Source organism: Pygoscelis adeliae, unplaced genomic scaffold (genome assembly GCF_000699105.1).
Source record: "Pygoscelis adeliae isolate BGI_AS28 unplaced genomic scaffold, ASM69910v1 Scaffold32, whole genome shotgun sequence".
In the NCBI taxonomy this organism is placed as follows: Eukaryota; Metazoa; Chordata; class Aves; order Sphenisciformes; family Spheniscidae; genus Pygoscelis; species Pygoscelis adeliae.
Genome location: NW_008824368.1, coordinates 2037332 through 2057190, shown reverse-complemented (window position 1 = coordinate 2057190; position 19859 = coordinate 2037332). Strand labels below are relative to the sequence as shown.

The following is a 19859-nucleotide window of genomic DNA, read 5'->3' as shown; positions in this document are numbered from 1 at the left end:
GCAACTGTCTCTTCAAACCAGACACACTTCCAATTCCCCATATTCCAGGGTTGATTTTATGTGTGATTTAATTACTGTGTGACCAACTAAAGCGTTTGCATAATACCTCGTGATCATGATCTCCAGGTTAAGAACTAATACTCTATGTATTAAGGAAAACTCTGACATGAATAGTACCAGTTATGTTTTGACCAAGGTGGTTCAACCATGCATGCAAAACTTACTTCAGAAACAAATACTTGAAAAAAAGATAAAATTTCTATACGAATCATTTAAGATAGAAACATATACAAGGTAAGAAATTCTGTGATCGCACCAAGACATTCAACTAGTTCAGCGGTAACAAAAAACTTGGTTTGCTATTGGCACTTCCTTTTCCTACTGCCAGTATGCTAGGAGCCTTCCGTCCCTCCTGAAAAAGAGGATCCCAAAGTAATACACGCACTTGGCAACTCCAAGCCCAGGTAGCACATTCCACTCTAGCTGGGGTTAGATAGATAAAGGACTGGATAAAAGCCACCACAAGCTTTTGTTTAGTGGGTCCCACTCTCCTGCTATGGCCAAGCATAAGGCCTCATTTTTCTTCTTCAGAAAACAATAAAGAAAAATACAACTAGACCCACAGCCTAGTTCTGCTTATAAAGACAAACTATCTCATGAAGGCTGATAATTTACTCTTAAAAATATGGAGGGAGAACTAATAGGTTTTAAGAAGACCACCTTTTAAGTCCATTTTTTGGAACGCATTTAATATAAAGGATCATCTACTGATTGTGTGCTTAGAACAAAAATATTACCTAACAATTTGAAATATATTTGGTGAGGGGTGTCAAGTTTGAAGTGGCAACACCACATTTACAGTGATCAATTTGCTATATGCCAACAGAAAAATTAAAAAGTTATTTGCTCAATATTTTCTCAAACCTTAGTGAAAATCCTAAAATTTTCTTTTAAAACAGCATACCATTACTACAGACAAAAAATATGCAAAAATAAAATTAAACTGTGAAGATCAATCTCTCTCACGAAAGCTAAACTAGTTCATAATCCAATTTAAACAATTACTCAAAAGAATTTAAGGACTCTCAAATTACAATCAATTTTAATTAAAATAATTTCCTAAGAATATTTAGCCTTATTTAATTCTGGAGAACAGTTATGATATGTTATTCTGCCAACTAGTAGTTCACCACAACTGCAAAACATCAGCTGGAAGCTAATTACGTTGCACTGAAATAATATTGAAAGCAGGGTTTCTAACTAGAGGAAAAGGATATTGTTCTCATGAATACTGAACACAAAAATATTTTAATCCTATTGCTAATAAATGATTGTAAAAATAAATTGTCAATTAATAAAAATAACAAGATTTTAGATTTAGAATGTCATAACCAATACTCTTTAGGTCAATATTCTGGTCCAATTTGAAATGTAAGTATTAAAAATTTAGTCTCTGACAACCCCATTATCCAGATATCCTCATTATCTTAAACACTTTTGTGTACCTCAACTATAAATTTTACCCATCTAAAATTTAAGCCTTTAATTTAAACACTGTGGGCTCAGAATGATTACGAAATTATAAGGAAACGAGATTCTAAGCTTGAGCCCCCCTAGGAAAAACGCCTGAGGGAGAAATGACTTCTCCTCAGTCTATCTTTTATAATTTCACAAGCATTTCACCTGTACAATGGATGATCACTGACATACTAAGTCAAGAATCAACTCATATAGCAACATATTTACAAAAGCAAGAATCTCTTTTTACCAGAACAACATTCATTTGTAGCCAGAGTAATGACTGATTTGAGTATCTCTGACCCCAAAGACAAAGTAACTCATATTTCCACATGTATCATCTACAGGATAACAGGAAACACTAGCAGTGCACTGTTGCAGAATACTTCACACCTGTAAGTAATAAGGGAAAGTTTCTCCTTGAAATCTCTTCTTCACTAGCTAGATGTGAAAATACAGTAATCTTGAGTTCATCAGCTCATCAATACAGCTATAAATATTATTCTTTCTAGAAAGAATTTATGAAATCAAGTCACAGAGTACACAATTCACCACTGAATTATTTAAAGACAAGTGAACAGAGCTGAGTTCACTTAGCTGCACTTAGGTTCACAGCTCCATGCAATTTAGAAACATGAAATGAGTATCTACATTCCACCTAAAGGAGCAGAAACATAGAATATATCAAGGAAGAATTTCAGATAAAGCGTCTGTTATTGAGGTTTACTATTTTTGACTAAAAATTTCCATGTCATTAATTCTTGAAGAACACCACTGATTCTTCTGACCCTACTCCTCGCCTTAGCTATATGAAACCATACAAAACCAGTATTAAGTCAGGTATTCCTAAAAAAACCACAAAAAACAAAAAACCCTCTTATATAAATAAGCTCTCAAAACTCAGAAATGTTTTAGTAAATTTGGCAAAATGAAATTCCAGAAGACTTACGCTTACCAATTTTCTAAAATAAATTGCAGCAGTTTTGTCAATTACCATTTCAGAACTTCATTTCAATCTAATCAATTATTTTCTATTGCTCTTCCTTTAGAACTATACTATTAAAATAAAACACTAAGTTTATACGTATTAGAAATATCATATTCTTCAAAATACATAGCAACACCATTGACTGTGAATGCATATGAAATCAGTTCGGCACAGCTCAATTATTTTAGTTATGCAGTCAAACAGTGAGTGACAGAGCATACATTACCAGCTCTTTGGCAGCTTACAGGTATGCTGAAATGCACTGGAAATCAGCTCAGCATACCAAGGTGTAAATAATAAGCCTGTTTACAACTTACTCTGACAACTAACTAATCACCATGAGGTTTTGTTCGTTTCAAAAGGAAAATAATCCAGCAGCTAATTTTAGTATCATCTTACATTCCCACACAGGAAAGTCAAAGACAGAAAGTGTGAAACCCTGAATTCTTAAAGTAAGTAGGGTAAAGATCAACTCTGCCTCAGTACCAATACCTTGGAAAACATAAGGGCACCTCTCACAATTTAAGCTAGCATTATATAGGCCTATTCTAACAAGCATACAAGCAAAGATACTTCTGTTCTTGTGTTATCTGTTTTCAGGCAGATTATAACCACTGATAGTGGATAAACATTTTAGAGTCTAGAAGCTCAACTGCTATATTTAAACTGTGGCAGTCTGAATCCCTATTTACTACTCAGGCTACAGTAAATTGAAAAGTATTTTCAAGTTTTATTTTAAACTCTTATTTTTAAATAGATTTGCTTATTAAAAAGTATTTTGGAAAAACTAAATATTACTTATTTTTCTAGCTGAAAATTCAGTGGCAACTAGCTCCCACTGGGACTTCAGCTAATTGCATCATGTAGGCAAATTGGCTCATTTGGTATCCTTTTCAGTCCAAATAGCTGCTAGAGTCATCTGACTGCAAATTCTTTTCCATAATACACTTTTCCTTCTGAGGTCCCTAGCAGTGGTAAAAAAAAGTACTAAGGAAGAAGCACCTAAGGTTTTAATGTAGTTGAAAAGGATGATCAGCCAAAGTATTGCAATGTGCTACAAGAGGGTTTTTTCATTCACCTACAAACTGCATTTTCAAGGGCAGATATGCACCAAGGAGACAAAAAACCCCACACACCTCTTTTTGGAAGAAAGTTATTTAAACATCAGCATCAATACCAGGGCAATCTTGCAAGCTTGCTAGGCTAAAACGGAATAAGCAAGAGATTCAAAGCCTTAAAACTAACTTATCTGTTACACAACACGCATTCTTTTGAACAATTTGACAGCTTCAAAACTAAATATTACTTATTTTTCTAGCTGAAAATTCAGTGGCAACTAGCTCCCACTGGGACTTCAGCTAATTGCATCATGTAGGCAAATTGGCTCATTTGGTATCCTTTTCAGTCCAAATAGCTTGTTGAGTCATTCTGACTGCAAATTCTTTTCCTTATTCCCTTTTTCCTTCTAAGGTCCCTAGCAGTGGTAAAAAAAAGTACTAAGGAAGAAGCACCTAAGGTTTTAATGTAGTTGAAAAGGATGATCAGCCAAAGTATTGCAATGTGCTACAAGAGGGTTTTTTCATTCACCTACAAACTGCATTTTCAAGGGCAGATATGCACCAAGGAGACAAAAAACCCCACACACCTCTTTTTGGAAGAAAGTTATTTAAACATCAGCATCAATACCAGGGCAATCTTGCAAGCTTGCTAGGCTAAAACGGAATAAGCAAGAGATTCAAAGCCTTAAAACTAACTTATCTGTTACACAACAGGCATTCTTTTGAACAATTTGACAGCTTCACGACTAGTTGTTCCAAATCACAAAGCAACTCAGTTACATTGGTTGCCATTTCTTCAGTCTCCAGCTGAAGTAATTCTGTGCTCAGATAATACAGAACAAATACAGAGCTGTGAGCACCACCGAGCTCCACACCACTCAGACAGGGTCACAGTAAGAGGCACAGCCAGCCCACCCCAGCTTGCGTGATGTTCTGAGAGGGAGCCTCAGATCGAGCCAGAAGTGTATCAAATTATCAAGACACATTATTGTCTGGTTAAAACTCTCAAAACTAAGAATTCACTTTCATAGGCAAGTAAGCTTAGCAACCAGTTTCAGCATGACTGATTAATACATTCATGGATTATTTTTTTTTCTTCTTCAAAGTGTACAAGTAAAGCAATTCAAGAGCTATTGTGACCTTTAGATGTCCAAGTATACAATATTACACATGCAGTAACAGAAAATTGATTTAAGACTACTGTTATCTCAATGCACACATTTAAATACTAATTTCAGTCTCAGAAGTGTTGAGAAACTTAAATAGCTGAGGTAGAAACATGACCAAAAAAACGCCAAGTCAGAGACTAAAAAAGACATGTTCAACAAGCAACTACTATAAAAAGAAGTAAGTATCTAGTAACATGAAAGCTTCATGCCCAAGAAAGGCTGAAAGTTGAAAATAAATGTAAACTGAAATAAAGTGTGTATTTTTTAACAGAACACATTGCTAATCACTGGAAGAAAACTCATTTTCAGATCACGATCAAATGTCTAAAAGGTACGCTTTCATTTCAGTAAATCACAAAATTTAACAGAAGTTGTACTGCACAGCCATCATACATTATGTTATCTCAGCAGAGCCTTTTTATTTTCAGAAGTATCAGCCCTAACTGCCAGTAAATTTAGTCATCTGACCAGGAAATACAAAAGTGCACTATCAGTTTTTTCGATTCAATCATGTTTTTTAGAATTTAAAAGGTCAAGATTCTCATAAATGCTCATGAGAATCTGTGAACAACCATTGTTCAAAAACAATAGTTTAAAATTAAATCTAGAAGTCAGAACGATGGCAAAATTATTAGCTTTAAAGCTGCTTTTTTTTAAACTGATAACAGATTAAAAAATACCAAAACACTGAGCTTGAATTTCAATAAACTAAAACAGATGGTCCAAATCCATCATAGTTTTCACTTTTTATATCTTAGGAGCTTCAGTTACGCTTTAGCAAAATCATGAAATGTCTAAAACATTAATTTAACATTAATTAGAGACTTTCCCCTTCATTGCTCAAGGCAGAACACTATCAGTCAAGTACACAGAGGTATTCAACAGCTGCTTTACGCTCTGATAGTCAGCTACATAGGAACTGTAGCATCTTGTGCAACTTCTTACTGGTCCCACTCACATTTTCAGCAACTTTGACTATTTTCTATTATCCCTGCAGAACCAATCAATATAGTTGTGAAGACCTATAGAATCAACTGTATTTTATGCATTCGCACAATTGTTTCCCAAGTCACAAACATAGTTGAATACACTGACATCATAGTAGTATTTTAGTGAATTCATAACTGGCAATATAACTCTTCACAAAAACTACTTTGCCCTTAAGATTTTTTTCAAATGTATGTAGACATGCACCATGACCATGCATATATATGTACACACTATAGTACTCAGGAATGAATAAGCTTTCTGCTTCAGTAGATTAGTAAATTCTTTCCTACTACTTGATAAGAAGCAAAATGGCTTTAAATGGAAGCTTTTCCAGATGAAGCTATACTGCATATCACCTAATTAATACTTAGCACAAACACATTCTGAAAGACCGTGATCTATCAGAATGCAAGGAATAATACGCTGGGGGGAAAAATGAGCAAGAAGGGCAGTCGGGTTCTACCACAACATTAGCTTTGATAAATCTGACTTCTCACAAGGATATGCCACAAGAGCTCCATGATTCTGTGGCCAGACTGAAAAGCACAGCACCTCTGAACTGCATCATGGTGTTACCTAAGTGACTGAGCCTGCATGATAAAAACAGCTTTGAAACCATATTCAAGTTTGTTATGGCTGTTTTAGAATAGAAACTGACCCCACAAACAGGAACCACTTAAGTGTCAGAGAGACTTCCGTGATTTCAGGCTGAATGAGGAAGAGCTGAAGAACATACTGGAATTCTGTACGGGATTAAGATCTCCGACAAGCCAGGCTTCGTGCACAAAGAAAGTTGCTAACTCGTCTCTGTTTTGCTGTCTAAGATTTTTATATATTCTCTTGATGCTGTTGATTATTCAATAGATAATGCAGTTTTGCAGCAGTAGCAATTCTGTCTTACTAGTAGATGATCAGATATTTGTACAGCGGATATACTTCAAGATCACTTTCAGAAGCCTCAGAAGAAAGTTCAATGAAAGCTACACTAACCACTGAGTTTTACACAGGATATAAGTGTTTTGAAGTCTGTTATGAAGTTTAAGTCATAAAAGAAATTTTAATATAAAACAGAAATCTCCCTTGATGCCTGGTTAATGGCAAAGATAGACGCCAGATCGGTATATCACGAAACAACCTAATGAAACACTATTCCAGGAATTACACGACCACCAAGAAAAAATGCCCAGTGTTCTTCTGAAAGGGCTGCAGGACAGCAGGAAGATTCTTACCATTAGCTCTAGTCCACAAACATCTGCAGCGCGGACATGCCTTCTCTGTCATAACACTGAAACCTTTTAGCTCTCCCTGCAGTATCCAAGATGGGAGGACTTATGCTCTACCTCCCCTTCATGCTAGACAGCTGGGAATACTATCTCACCCTCAAAGACAGGTTTTAGGAAGAACACAGGTAAATTAATCACCCGCTAAAGGTAATTTGAGAGAGCCCCTTACTATACCCAAAAGAAGAGAGCTCCACATCTTGAAGGGAAAGTGACTATTATCAGAAATGCAGATGATAGTAGCAGGTTTTAGAAGCTCAAAGTGTAGTCCTCCATAGTCCCGAGAACCATAAAGATCTAGTTGCTCTGTATATGAAACAATATACACACACAGGATAGGTAAAAACACCAGATCTCTTTGACTGAGGGATGAGGGAAAGAAACAAGTTTGACAAATGCTGAAGGAGTCTTGACTGAGCCCATAACAATAACTATGCACTATGAAAAAAACAACTCTCAACACCACCACTGACTCTCATAAATCAGGACTCACGTGGTTTTCATTGTCGTTTTACCCCCATAAAAGGGACTTTTATAAATTGACGTTTGGCCAAAATAGCATATCAGAGAGTACCTCACATACAAAGTGAAAATACAAGTTTATGTAATTGGAAAACTAGCCAGCAGAGGGGGCACAAGTTAATAACATCTATCCTTGTATGAGGTGATGGAGTAACGAGATAAACATGAGGCACGCTTTGTTTGAATACTATCTCAGAATACATACAAACAGGTAAACACTTCTTTTCTAAAACTGTGTACACCTAAAAAACCCTAAATGATTGTGTAAGTACAAATAAGAAGTAATCAGTCACTGAGCCCTAATCTCTCGATCTAACTCCATATTTAATCCAACAGTTAGTTCATGGTTTCTGACATCAGGGACAGCACATACTATCATCCCACTTCTCCCCTTTTTTGCTGCTTATTGCCCATCTTTTAGAAGGCTCAGCCACAAACATTCAGCTGTATTCCACACACTCCCTTTCCTTTTGAAGCTAAAAGATAAAATACTATCTCAAATGATTTTACCTTTTGGAAAAGACCTTAAAAACACAGTTTTAAGAAAGTCTACTAGAATTTATCAAGGTCTGAACTCATGCTTCCATTAACTCACCATCTTTTCCCCCAAGGAAATGGAAAATGTTGTTCAAGAAGTCATTTCTCCTGCACTTATTCACACTCAAAGTCAGGATATCAATGGCAACGATTTTGCAGTAAGGATGGCTACCACAAAAGAGCTTTCCTCCATGAGGTGAGGAGCTTCCAAAACCTGAATTCAGCCATGTACAGCTGTCCTTCCCTATAGGCTACAGCAAGGTTATTATAGGCAAAGCAATTTTTCATGTCCTAGACAATTCTTTAGTTAACTACATTACAAATGCTTAAGAGTTACTCCAATGCCCAAGACATGCACTAATCACAGTTTCTTATTTGGAATGTCTATGGAGAATTACAAGGCAGTTACATGGCTTTTGCTTCATCCCTTACTGGCACTACAGATTAGCAGTAGATAAAACCATTTTTGCACACGCAGTTAGGACATTGATTCGGTGGTACGACTGAAGCTTTCTGTATTTCGGGTGACTGGAACAAATAAGTTGCAGGTTAAAAAAAAAAAAAAAAAAGAAACAGTTAGCAAAAAGTTTTCAAAGCAGACCACAAGTGCAACAGCAGACTTTTCCTAAAGCCGGGCCAGAAATTAAACTCCTCAGCACACCAGTTACCAAATACATGAACGAAGGGAGCATTCTTGAAACAACCGCTATGTCCATAACATAAGCTACAAAAGTTCCACTTAAGAAAAGGAAATTTAAGGTATCTAGGAAAATAAATGGGATGAAAAAGTCATTTGTTCTTTGGTATTTGCTCCTAAGCATTTTTAAATCTTTTTAAAAAATAACCATTTATGGCTTCAATTCAATTCAATACTTTTCCTTCCCAGTCTGGAGGCCCTACAACAAAAATCAAAGATCCAGTCAGATATCACTTACTATAATTAAAAATACTACAGAGACAAAACAGCTACTGAATTGCTTAAGAAAAGAGACGCCAAACCCTTTGTCCAAAAAAAACCAAAACAAAACATAGAAATATATTTAAGCATATCAGCTGCTTGCTTTGCCTGAGCTTGCAAGTTTGAGTTCTATAGGCAATGATTTCATTGCATATCCATCTCCAAACGTGCAACAAAAAAATTCTCTGTGCTCAATATCATTTTTATAGATGCTCATAACTTTACATGTTCTGAGTTCCCATGTCTGGCACTAAATGTACTGCTTAAAGACTATTTAATTGTGCAACTTTAGTCATTTTGGAATTCTACTCGAAAAGTTTGTGTTAAGAACAAAACCAAAACTGACAGCAAGAAAACCAAAAAAGCAACCCAAAGCATCCCGAAAAGGAGATTCAATGCAAGAGATGATCATTTTGGAATATAAAATCTCCATATTAAATAGTGCACATGTGAAAACAGACGGGATGTTTGTCAAGGAAGCATTTTTAGACTATGTTCATATTGAACAATAAAGGAATGATGAATACATGGTAGGATTTACTAAGACATCAAACTTAAAATCCCAAGATACGCTGATGTCTTCATGTGCCTAAATCACAGAATTCCCAACATTACTAAGTGACAGTTTCAAAAATGCCAGTTTAGTATAAAGGTTTGTCCTGTTTCTTTCATGTAAGAACAAATTTAATTGAGTTCTAAATAACATATTATATAAGTGATAACTTCTTGATTAACTTCTAAGTGCTCCAATTTAGATGAGGTCCTTGGTAAGTTTCAAAAACAATTCAGTCCTTGAATGTTTCACAATTTATGACAATTACTTATTATGTGACATTCTCAAAAAAAAAACCCCAACCCATAGAATGGACTTCATATACTGTGAATTCCAGCAACTGAACAGTGAAGAACAGCATTGAAATGAAGAAGAACAAAAAGCCATTAAACATTTGAAACATGTAAGCACTGATGTGACAGATATACGATAATCCCCAAAAGGGAAGAATTTTAACTTTTCCTTACATTAAATTAATTGAAATATATAAGCAGCAAAGCAACTGTGATCACAACTTGTACCTTATTTTTAAGGTAATGGAAACTGTCCCTTAAAAAAAGATGCATCTTATCAGTTAGTTACAGAGTAGTAAATGAATCGCTACTGGAATCATCTGAAATTGGATAAATCAACCAACAAATCCTGGTGGTTTTCAAAGTTATTTGACTGAATATAGTAAAGGCAAGCTGCTAAAAACAGGTTATATTTGAGTTTTTAAAACTTAAAAAAAAAAGGTAAAATGATCCATACCAAACATAACTTTAAAGTCAGCCCCAAAGAATCCAGGTTTAAAGATGATTTTGGTCATATTTCCTAAAAATATTTCTGAATGTTTTATTCCAAAAATAATTGACCTTGTCAAGCCCCGGATCAAGTCCCTAATTACTGCAGCCTTTCTGCTTCACAGCGATGACTTTACATAGCTGGCCCTGGCTCAGTCAGTGAAACTCACAGTGCTAAGCCAGGCCTCTGTTCTCCATATACTGGAGAAGGGTAATGAATTTCACAGTTGCCAGCACACTGAGTAGGGAAAACACCAAAAAAAAAACCAAGACCACAAGGGGAAAAAGCCAAAGAGAGAGTTGTATACAAAATTCTCCCTACCTTTTTGGGGGTTATTAATCCAGAGTACTGACAAGCTGACTGAAAGTAGCTTATTGATTCACGAACATAAGGCAATTCTTCTGAATAACTGCCCCAAGACTCCCCAACTCTCTCCCAGAGTTTATCACCACTACAGCAGGAGCAACATAGCTGTTTTAAAACAGATTCTGAACCACTACAGTTCATGGTCCAGCTTATTAAGGATCTGAATCAATCACTGATTTATTTTACTACACGAAGTCACACTCACAACTTGCTTCAAGTTTGGCACAACTATGAGCACATGAGAGGCCATAAATTCAGGAGTAGAGCAGGCAGCTAGGCTGGATATGTCTTACATATAGTGATGCATACAATCAAGTCAGCATCCTGGGATTCAAAGCCGCAGGGCGGGGCATGCTGATGGAAGAAAGAGATGGCCACTTGTCGCTCATATTCTGTATGCTGAGCATTAAAAAAGAATGTCAGTGCCCTAAATTGATTCCAACGACAAATATTCTGGATTTGTTCAATGTAACTTTGTGGCTCAAGGAGACATTGACAAAATGCACAGTGTATTCAGGTAATTTATCCTCAAACGTTATTATTGGATGAAATCAGGTTAATACCCTGCTCTCCACAAGCAGCAGCAATTACATGTAGATAGAAAAAACCCCCTATAAATTAAAGGAAATGGGAGTGGCCACACTGAGCAGACACCAAATGTCATTATTCACATTCAAGTTTCCTGGCCAAGTCAATAACAGGACATTAAGCATTATTTTCAATACGTACGTCCCTGAATCATTGTCAAAACCCCATACGAGAGACCTCATCTGCACTGCAGTTCCTGCTACATCAGTCTTCTAAAAGACCTCTGATGTTAAAGCCATGGAACCATGTTAGATACAATCAACACTTATTTATCTGCTATTCTAGTTATCTACCACTGCAGTGCTGCAAGAGCCACACTTACCACCCATATTAGAATAACTAGAGTAGGATCAGATTTTGATAACTCCTCTTGTCCTCTCATAAAACCAGAAGTCTTATCTATTCAGTGTCCCAATCAATCATAGTCATTCAAGGTTCCTGACTAAGGTTAGTATCATATCTTGCAGCCAGCAACTTCTTACCTGTCTATTTTAATTCAGCTGTAGGCACTAACCTAGTTTCCCCACTGGAAAAATTTAGGCTTAAATCTATAGTGGAGTGTAGATTTATGTATGCTAGGGCAAATCAATTAACTGAGGCAGAGACACTATCTCTAGAATGAAAACAACAGGTGCTTAGATAACAGATACTTGATTTCTCATTAATGTAAGACTGAAATTGCCTATACATTTTTTAAAAATCTAGTCCATTAGGGGCCAACTTTACAGTTCCAGTGTGATTAAATACATCCCTTCCATCTTTTTTTTTAATAAAATATACAGACAATAATAAAGAACCTGAAATCCTGTTTGCTATCAAAATTCAGAATTATAATAGTAAAAATATGCTGATACATAGAAAATACTTCATGAACATGTGATATCTTTCGTAGACATCACAGAAATATACTACAGGATCATCAGAAATTTTTTACGGCTTACAGGCTAGTCCACTTTAAAAAAACCCCAAGGATCTTTTAATACATATAAAAGTTTTATCCTAAATACACATATAACCATTATCTCCTATCTGCAGTATTAGTTCCTCTTTAAATGAGACTGGTCTACACTTTGGACAATTAAAATTAGCACCATAATCACGCAATGCGAACGGGATGTTTGATAAGAGTTCTGTATTAGCTAGATACTAACACTCACAAATTAGATGAAATTCCAATCCGCTGCATAAACAACAGGTGAAAACAACTTGAAAAAAGGGCCAGACAATATGATGCTAAAAATCACAACATGAAGTGGAAATATTAATACGTTCAAGTGCGAGATGCAGATACGGCAATATTCTATGAACTAAAAGTCTCACTGTGTTGTTAAAAGATACAGAATGTACTACAAGAAAAAAGCAACAGCAAGCAAGACTCTCAAACAACACAAGCCTCAGTTAAATTAAAATTCAGACACATACACAAATAACAGCTCTTCCCTTCAAGCTTCAGAGATATGGACTGTCTACAACAGAAATCCAAGACTGAATGTAACTAGTCAATACGAAAAGTGAAAACAAGCTTAAAGAGAATAAACATAACGATGGAGATACTGGGGAAAAAAATAAATACCTGTGCTTCACAAGACAACCGAACTCCTGGCTCTGTATCTATATGTATTTGCTTTGCCTCCCTGACAACTGGCTATGATGAAGTGCAAATACATTTCAAAAAGACAAGAATACTTCTAACTATGGGACACGTACCTTTAAGCACCCAAATAAGAAAGCTAGTATATCCAAGGAGTCTATAATGACTTGTTCAAATAAACTGTTCCAGATAGAAAGTCAGGCCAAGAGATAAAATTTGGGTACTCCTAACTGTTCTCAGACTTTCTCTGATGACTTTTTAGTGAATCCAAAAATATCAGCCAGAGACAGACATCTGTATCATCTGCTTAAGCTTTGGCAGCATGACTGTGCTCACTTGACTTCTAAAAATCAAAGCCACAACGAACATGTTATGGCACTGCCCCTTCCAAATCAAATTTCTTGAAATACTGAGCACTTAAAGATTCAAAGTGGTCAAAGCATATTTGATATTCAGAACACAAGGAAGTATCTCGCATCTTTTCTGCTAGTGAAACAGATTGATGAGACCGTTTTCATCAGAAAAAATACTTTGTGTAAGCTTGTTTTAACTTTTAAATTCTTCTTTAAAAATATACTGGATTAGAACTTGACAAGTGATTTTAAGAACACTTAAGTCTGATGTGATTATTGTTACTGAGACTTGCAGTGAACTTTCTTGCTCTAGGAAGGCTGAAAGGCATGCAGTTCTACCTCACAATGTGAAAAAACACTTGCAACAATGCCTGCCGTAGCTCTCATTAAAGGATACTATAAAACAAAACTAACTAAAAATTACAAACATTTCCAGAGCGGACAAGATGGCATGCTTAAAGGTTACAGCCTAAAAACTATAAATTGGAAGCAATATGCTTAATTTCATCATGTAGGACGTGAGAAAGATTGACTTTCACCAGCGCTTTACATATAGATCTCTGACATTAACAGGCATATAGGTTTACGTTAAAACCATTTCTATTCCACAGAAAACAGGAGACTATGAGAAATCCTCTCTTACATGTATTTCTGCCATTACCATGCTTAAGCTTGCTATGCTGTTTTCTAGTTTCTGAAATTCTCCCGTTTGGTTTTGTCGGGGAAGGGGGGAAAAAAGAGAATGGGAGAGCCGCTCCAGAAGTGCAAACCTCTGCCTCTACCAACATGAGAAGCAAATTGCCTGTGCAACCGTGCCAGCAGGACAAAGCAGGAAATGCTAACCTAAACTTGGTTCCAAATTTGGCTGCACGCTCAACACAGGCCATTCCAGTGCAGTGTTTATGACCCCTGAATGCCAAGACAAAAGTCATGCTTGAACGATTTTGACTTTTGAAAGCAAGGAAATGCAGTAACAATCCTCAAAAACCAATTGGAAAATAAAACTGCTCAACAATTTAAAGAAAACAGAACGTATCACTGCAAAAGCATAACGTATGCCATGTTAGGGGACAATATTTCGTATGTGTGATTGTTGCAGGTTTTTTTAAGCTCAGCAAATCTTAGGCACAGATAAGCACATAAGTAAGGAGTCAGTCTACAATGTGTGACAAAAACAAAGCCGACTTGTACCTACAAGCACAATTAGACTTGATCTCCTAGGTAAGCTATTTACATGTATTTGGAATACTATAGTATTTAAGCCATTATGGCAAAACATATTGATCTCTACAGACCAACAATAAGTTTTACTGTGTGAACACATCAGCAATACTGCTACTGTAGCTACAAATGGTTCTAACCATATATTTAGAAAGAACTATAAAACAGCAGTTAACCTAAGATTGGATTGTTTGATGGTCATAGACGGTATGAATAAAACCCTTGGGAAAAAAGCTGTGGTGTTTAAAAACAATGCCATTCCATGCAGGACACCTTCTAACTTCCAGAGCAGAAATAGGTCTTTCCAGCCCCTAGCACATTTTTAAGTTCCCAAAATTTTCTTAATCAGTTGAATTCCATTTGGATTTTAGTTTGTTTCAAAATTTCTTAGTTATGCTTTTCTACACAAGTGAAATGCACTGCAGAAAAAAAGGCTTTCACCAAGACTGTGCACAGCCTGGTAAGTCATCAAAACAGCGTTTGTTGTATCAGTCTAAATCCAGACAGCACCTTATTCATCACTGTGAATGAAAAATACCTATCCCAAGTCCACTTGGATTATAGAAGCATTATACTTGGCTTTTCTGTTTCAAAACAACTAAGTTAGCATGTGCTTTTGTTATATCGAATTTGTTTAAAAGTCAAACTCATCTCTAAGCCAGTTTTACCACATCAGTAATAATTATCATGCTGAAGAATACGTGCGAGATACTCTAGTGAGATAAAAAGATCATAAAAAGCTTATGTTATTAAAAAGCACTATTTCTAGCCGCAATATTAAAATGAAATTTCACCCTGAAAAAATTTGGAAAAATACCTTGTGATACATCAACTCAACCACTTAGAAATCCACTCAGATAAGTACATTTTATCCTCTCAAACCTCATTCTGTGCAATATTGCTGAAAAAAATAGTAAGAGACCTTCATTACACAAATAACAATAGGCAAGGTGAAACACATCGGGTATCAGAGAATCAGAGCTCTGGCAATTTCAGATATCCATCAGATTCAAGTTTTGGTAGTGCTGTTGTTGGTCCTTTGCACGTGAGTATCAAAACACCATTGGTACACATTTTACCTACCTTAGATTCAGAACTCAGTCTTAGAAACTTCACTACAAACTGCAAATAATTTAAGTACATAAATGGTTCGATTCAACCATTTGTTTACATTTTTGCTGTATTATAATAGCTACATTTTTCTTATTTTCTGTTTCCACAGAAAGAGAAACACATCTATTAGTATTTAACCCTTCCATCAACTGTAAACAAGCTGCATGTTTGCCTCACTCATAACTATTCCATTAAATTGCGACTACACATGTACTGCTGAACAAGCCATAGCTGTAAGATTTAGGAGCGTATTCCAAGAGGACAGAAAATCTGCTAGTAAAAGGCTTGGTATTTCAGACTATCTGAAACAATGGAGAAGCCCAACTGGGGAAAATACGACAAACAGAAGTCAATTAGCTAAGTGCAAACTGGGCGAATGAAGTACAATGTTTTGCGTGATATGACAGTGAGCCCTTACTGAACTTAATGTGTTTAAATTGCTTTCTACCTGAAGACATCCAAATCCTGTATTTTTTCCTAAGCATTCTATAAAAATGCAGAACGTGAAGAGGACCACTATTTTTAGTGAACACTAAAAGCTGACACCCTATTTGAAGGTTCATTCTTGTGCTATCATAATCAGCACAAAGCATACTAGGGGGGGAAAAACTGTAACTATTATTGGACTCAAGCAACATAACACAGAATTTATCAATCTGAAAGTGCTTTAAAAATTAAAGAAACAGTAACCTTAATTATGTGTACTTTCCAAAACCTTTTGTTGTTGACAAAAACCTTCAAAAAAAATGTGGATCTAACAACCCTAGGTAAGACAAAGGGTTTATAAAGCCATACCATAGCATTAATATCAGAAACAGCTTATGAAAAATTCTTCCAGGTTCTTGACAAACTAAATGTGTTGTCAGTGTCCCTTTAAGATCTGAATGTGAGATACTGTGATCAGCTAATACAGCTGTACACTTGGTAACTCAATCTTCACGAGCAACTGAGTCAGTAGTTATTTACTGAAAAAGTAATATGATAAATACTCATTAAAAATCCGAACATTAATGTTGCAAGAAAATACGAAGCAGGAGATTTTCCTCAATTTCAGAATGACCGTTCAGCCATCACTCTTGTTCAGGAAGTCAGCTGATGGAGAACTCTGGTCTACTTCGAAAGAAATCAAGTATAGTGAGTCACACTGCCGTTTAAACAATCAGTTCATACTCAGCCAGGGGACAAGACATTACACCATTGGATGACACAATCAGATAGTCCCATCAAGCTTGTATCATGTCTTGTCATTTGTACGTATAGTAAAAATCTGTTTTGCAATTCATACGTGTGAAACAAGTGGATCTTAGCAAGTATCTTAGAAGCTTGTCAATACACCAAAAAACCAAGTGTGATAGTCAAAAGATATTAAGCCAGAGAAATTTTCCAGAGAAAAGCTTAATAAGTTTAGATTTATTACTTCACGTAATACCACACCTATGGTCACCTAAATGCTGCATTTTTATAAAATTATCTTCTCCTCCCGCTCTAAGATAATCACTCTTCAAACATCTGTCTGCTATATTTAAGTAAACTACTCAAATATTTTACGGTCTTAATATTTGTAACTGCTTTTAAAAAAAGTGAATCAGCACTTTATATTCTGAGTGAAAACTATTTCAAATGCAACTGAGCATTCTGATCACTTTTATTATCCTGAATTTGTAAGTTTCTCATACCGTGTACATTTAAATACCCATTTATCTTGAGCAAATTTTAGGTAGTAGACATGAATAGGAAGTTGACAGGATAACATGACGTAGTGCTCAAAGGCTAATGTGAAGTTGAGGAAAGTAACTGCCCTGGATCTCATCCTGCGAGCGCTGAAGGACCAGGTAAGTGCTCCAGAATTTGATCTGATTTATGAAAAAACGCTACTTTGATAAGTAAAGCCAAAATGGGAACCCGTGACTTCAGCAGCAGATGACCCGGCACTTGCAATATATTCATCTATTTTTGCAGACACTAAAAAGAGTTAGAATTTCTATTTAGTCACCTGACTGCACATGTGAACACCTCTTCAACAGCCAGCTCCACATGTAGAACAGAAAAAAAACATGCATAAGCAAGGATGGGTTCAAGCCCAGATAGACACTTGTAATCAAAACAGATCAAAGAAAGTCAATGCTCCACAGACAAAAGAGCAGCTATTTGCAGTAATGAACGCTACTAGTGAGTCAAAACAGTCATAACTCAACTGCCCACTTGATTGAGTAGTTGAGCACAGCTGGTTCACTTACAGCAAATTATTTGACATGGGTTTAATTACAGTGTTATAATTATCAGTAGCAATGGGAAAGAGCAAGTATTTCGTGTGTGTGCCTACAGTGGTAAGTGTTCAACAAAGCTTCGTATAGCTCATGTAACTAAACAAAAACATCAGAAAATGGGAACAATTAGCCCACAGATGTATAAGAGGACAGCAGATGGTAATAGACAAAAAAATAACCACGTGTGGAACTAGCACTTTTTGTTTGTTTGTTTGATCACTAAACTGGTATTTTAAAAATGTTTAGGCTCACTTGATCACCTAGTGGTAAAGCCATACAATGCAACATGAGAGAGAGAAATTTCCTTCCCAGACAAACATGGCATGTTATCACATAGACTCTGCTTAGACTGGAAAGGGGAGGGAGAGAAAGGGGACTTACTTTCACAACCACATTCCCATGTTAAATACCAAGAGCAGTAACTAATCCTCAGATAGTAGAGGGAGCATTACATGAGAAGAACAAACGAAAAGGGGAGAATCAATTTAGTACATCCCAAGTGAAAAATACACGATATACTTTGCCCAATACTAGTAACGTCCTTCATGCGAAAAAAATCCAGGATTTGATCCAGTGCCAGAAAGAACTGGGTACACTTCCTAAGGCACGTTTAACCTAGAGTTACTGTCTTTTAGCAACTCATACTACTGAGCAAGAGAATGCTGACCCACCCCAAAAAGAAGTCCTGCTTTAAAGGGACAGCTGCAATACAGACATTAGAAAAGCACAGCTTCTCAAGGCTCCGATGCAACAGACAGGTTTATAAAAATACAGGTATGCAGCGAAAAGTTGTACTAAACTCATTGGAAAGAAAGGGTTTTGGAGAAGTTGTGCTCCATTCAGTACTTTTGGACGTGCTGTGTTGTTAGAAAAATGGCTCATCTCCCAAACTGTACTTAATTGATTATATAGCACTGTATAGAGAAAGCAAAGTTTTCATGACCCCACCAGGCTCACCAGCTAAGGTTCTGAAACATAGACGATACAAAAAGACAAAGTTTAACTGAGAAGGTCAGCTTGGAGGCTATATCACAGTTTAAAAACTGAGGAATAACTGAAGTTAAAAAAAAAAAGTTGGGTACCAAACTATAGTCAGCAACTGCATTTCTTCAAACTACCTGAGCTCTGCTTACTTTTGAAGAAGGCCCCATATTGAGTATTTCATGAAGATGCCACTTTGGACAACTAGCTAATTGTTATCTCTGGGAAGTTTGTGTTTCACAATTTTTCCACCTATTAATAGTCAACCTACCTGCCCATAGTTGTCTATGCCAGTTACTAATCTATTTAAATTTAATAAATCAAAAGCTGTCCTTAGGGACTGGCCAAGAGTCGTAAGTCCTTCAGCTTGAAGGTTTTTCAGTTCATTCATAAACGTTGCATGGTTTTCCTTCCAGCCAGCCTGAAAAGAGAAACGTGAGAAGACTTATTCTCCAGATACGAGCTTTGCTTTCCTGTTAAGCTACAGAGTGCCTTCCTTGCTGCATGTAGCTCACTACAAATGCTAACAAAACACCTTGGAAGTTACTAATATTTAGTGTCATTCCATAAAGCCCAAAAATATGTACTCCTCTTAAACCTCAGAGCTCCCCATCTATCAAATGAAGATTTTTGATTTGTTCCACAGGACGAATTTCTGTGAAGTCACCGATGCACAAGCCTCACAGCTATTGACACCGCTCTCCCACAGCCCTTTCCAGATGGAAGCCGACCGCACTCTGAAGCAACCTCCAACAGGTTCACCGTCCTGTGTCATGTGGACCCACCGCCCCCTTGCCCCGCGGTCCGCCTCCCCCCGCGCTGGCGGGGGTGAGGGAAGTCCCGTCCCTTTCCGAGTCCGGACTCTCCGGGCTGAAGTCGGTCCTTCCCCCGCTCGCCCCTTCCAAGCTGAACTCTCCTTGGAGTTGCTGTCACTTCTCCCAACTTGAATAAATATCCCCCACAGTTCATTGCTGCTCACACACACCACACAGGGAAAAAATGTCGGCCATGTTGATGTCAGCG

The 19859-nt window shown here is 36.6% G+C and overlaps 1 protein-coding gene across 1 annotated transcript in view; it reads right to left on the bottom strand.

Moving 5' to 3' along the window:
• INTS6 (integrator complex subunit 6) overlaps window positions 1-19246 on the bottom strand; it is a 46838-nt gene extending 27592 nt beyond the window's left edge. The window contains exon 1 of the mRNA XM_009319944.1: window positions 19108-19246. Within this exon, the coding sequence (XP_009318219.1) occupies window positions 19108-19227 (120 nt within the window). The 5' untranslated portion in view covers window positions 19228-19246. The remainder of the gene's footprint in view (window positions 1-19107) is intronic.
• Window positions 19247-19859: the final 613 nt, after the last annotated feature.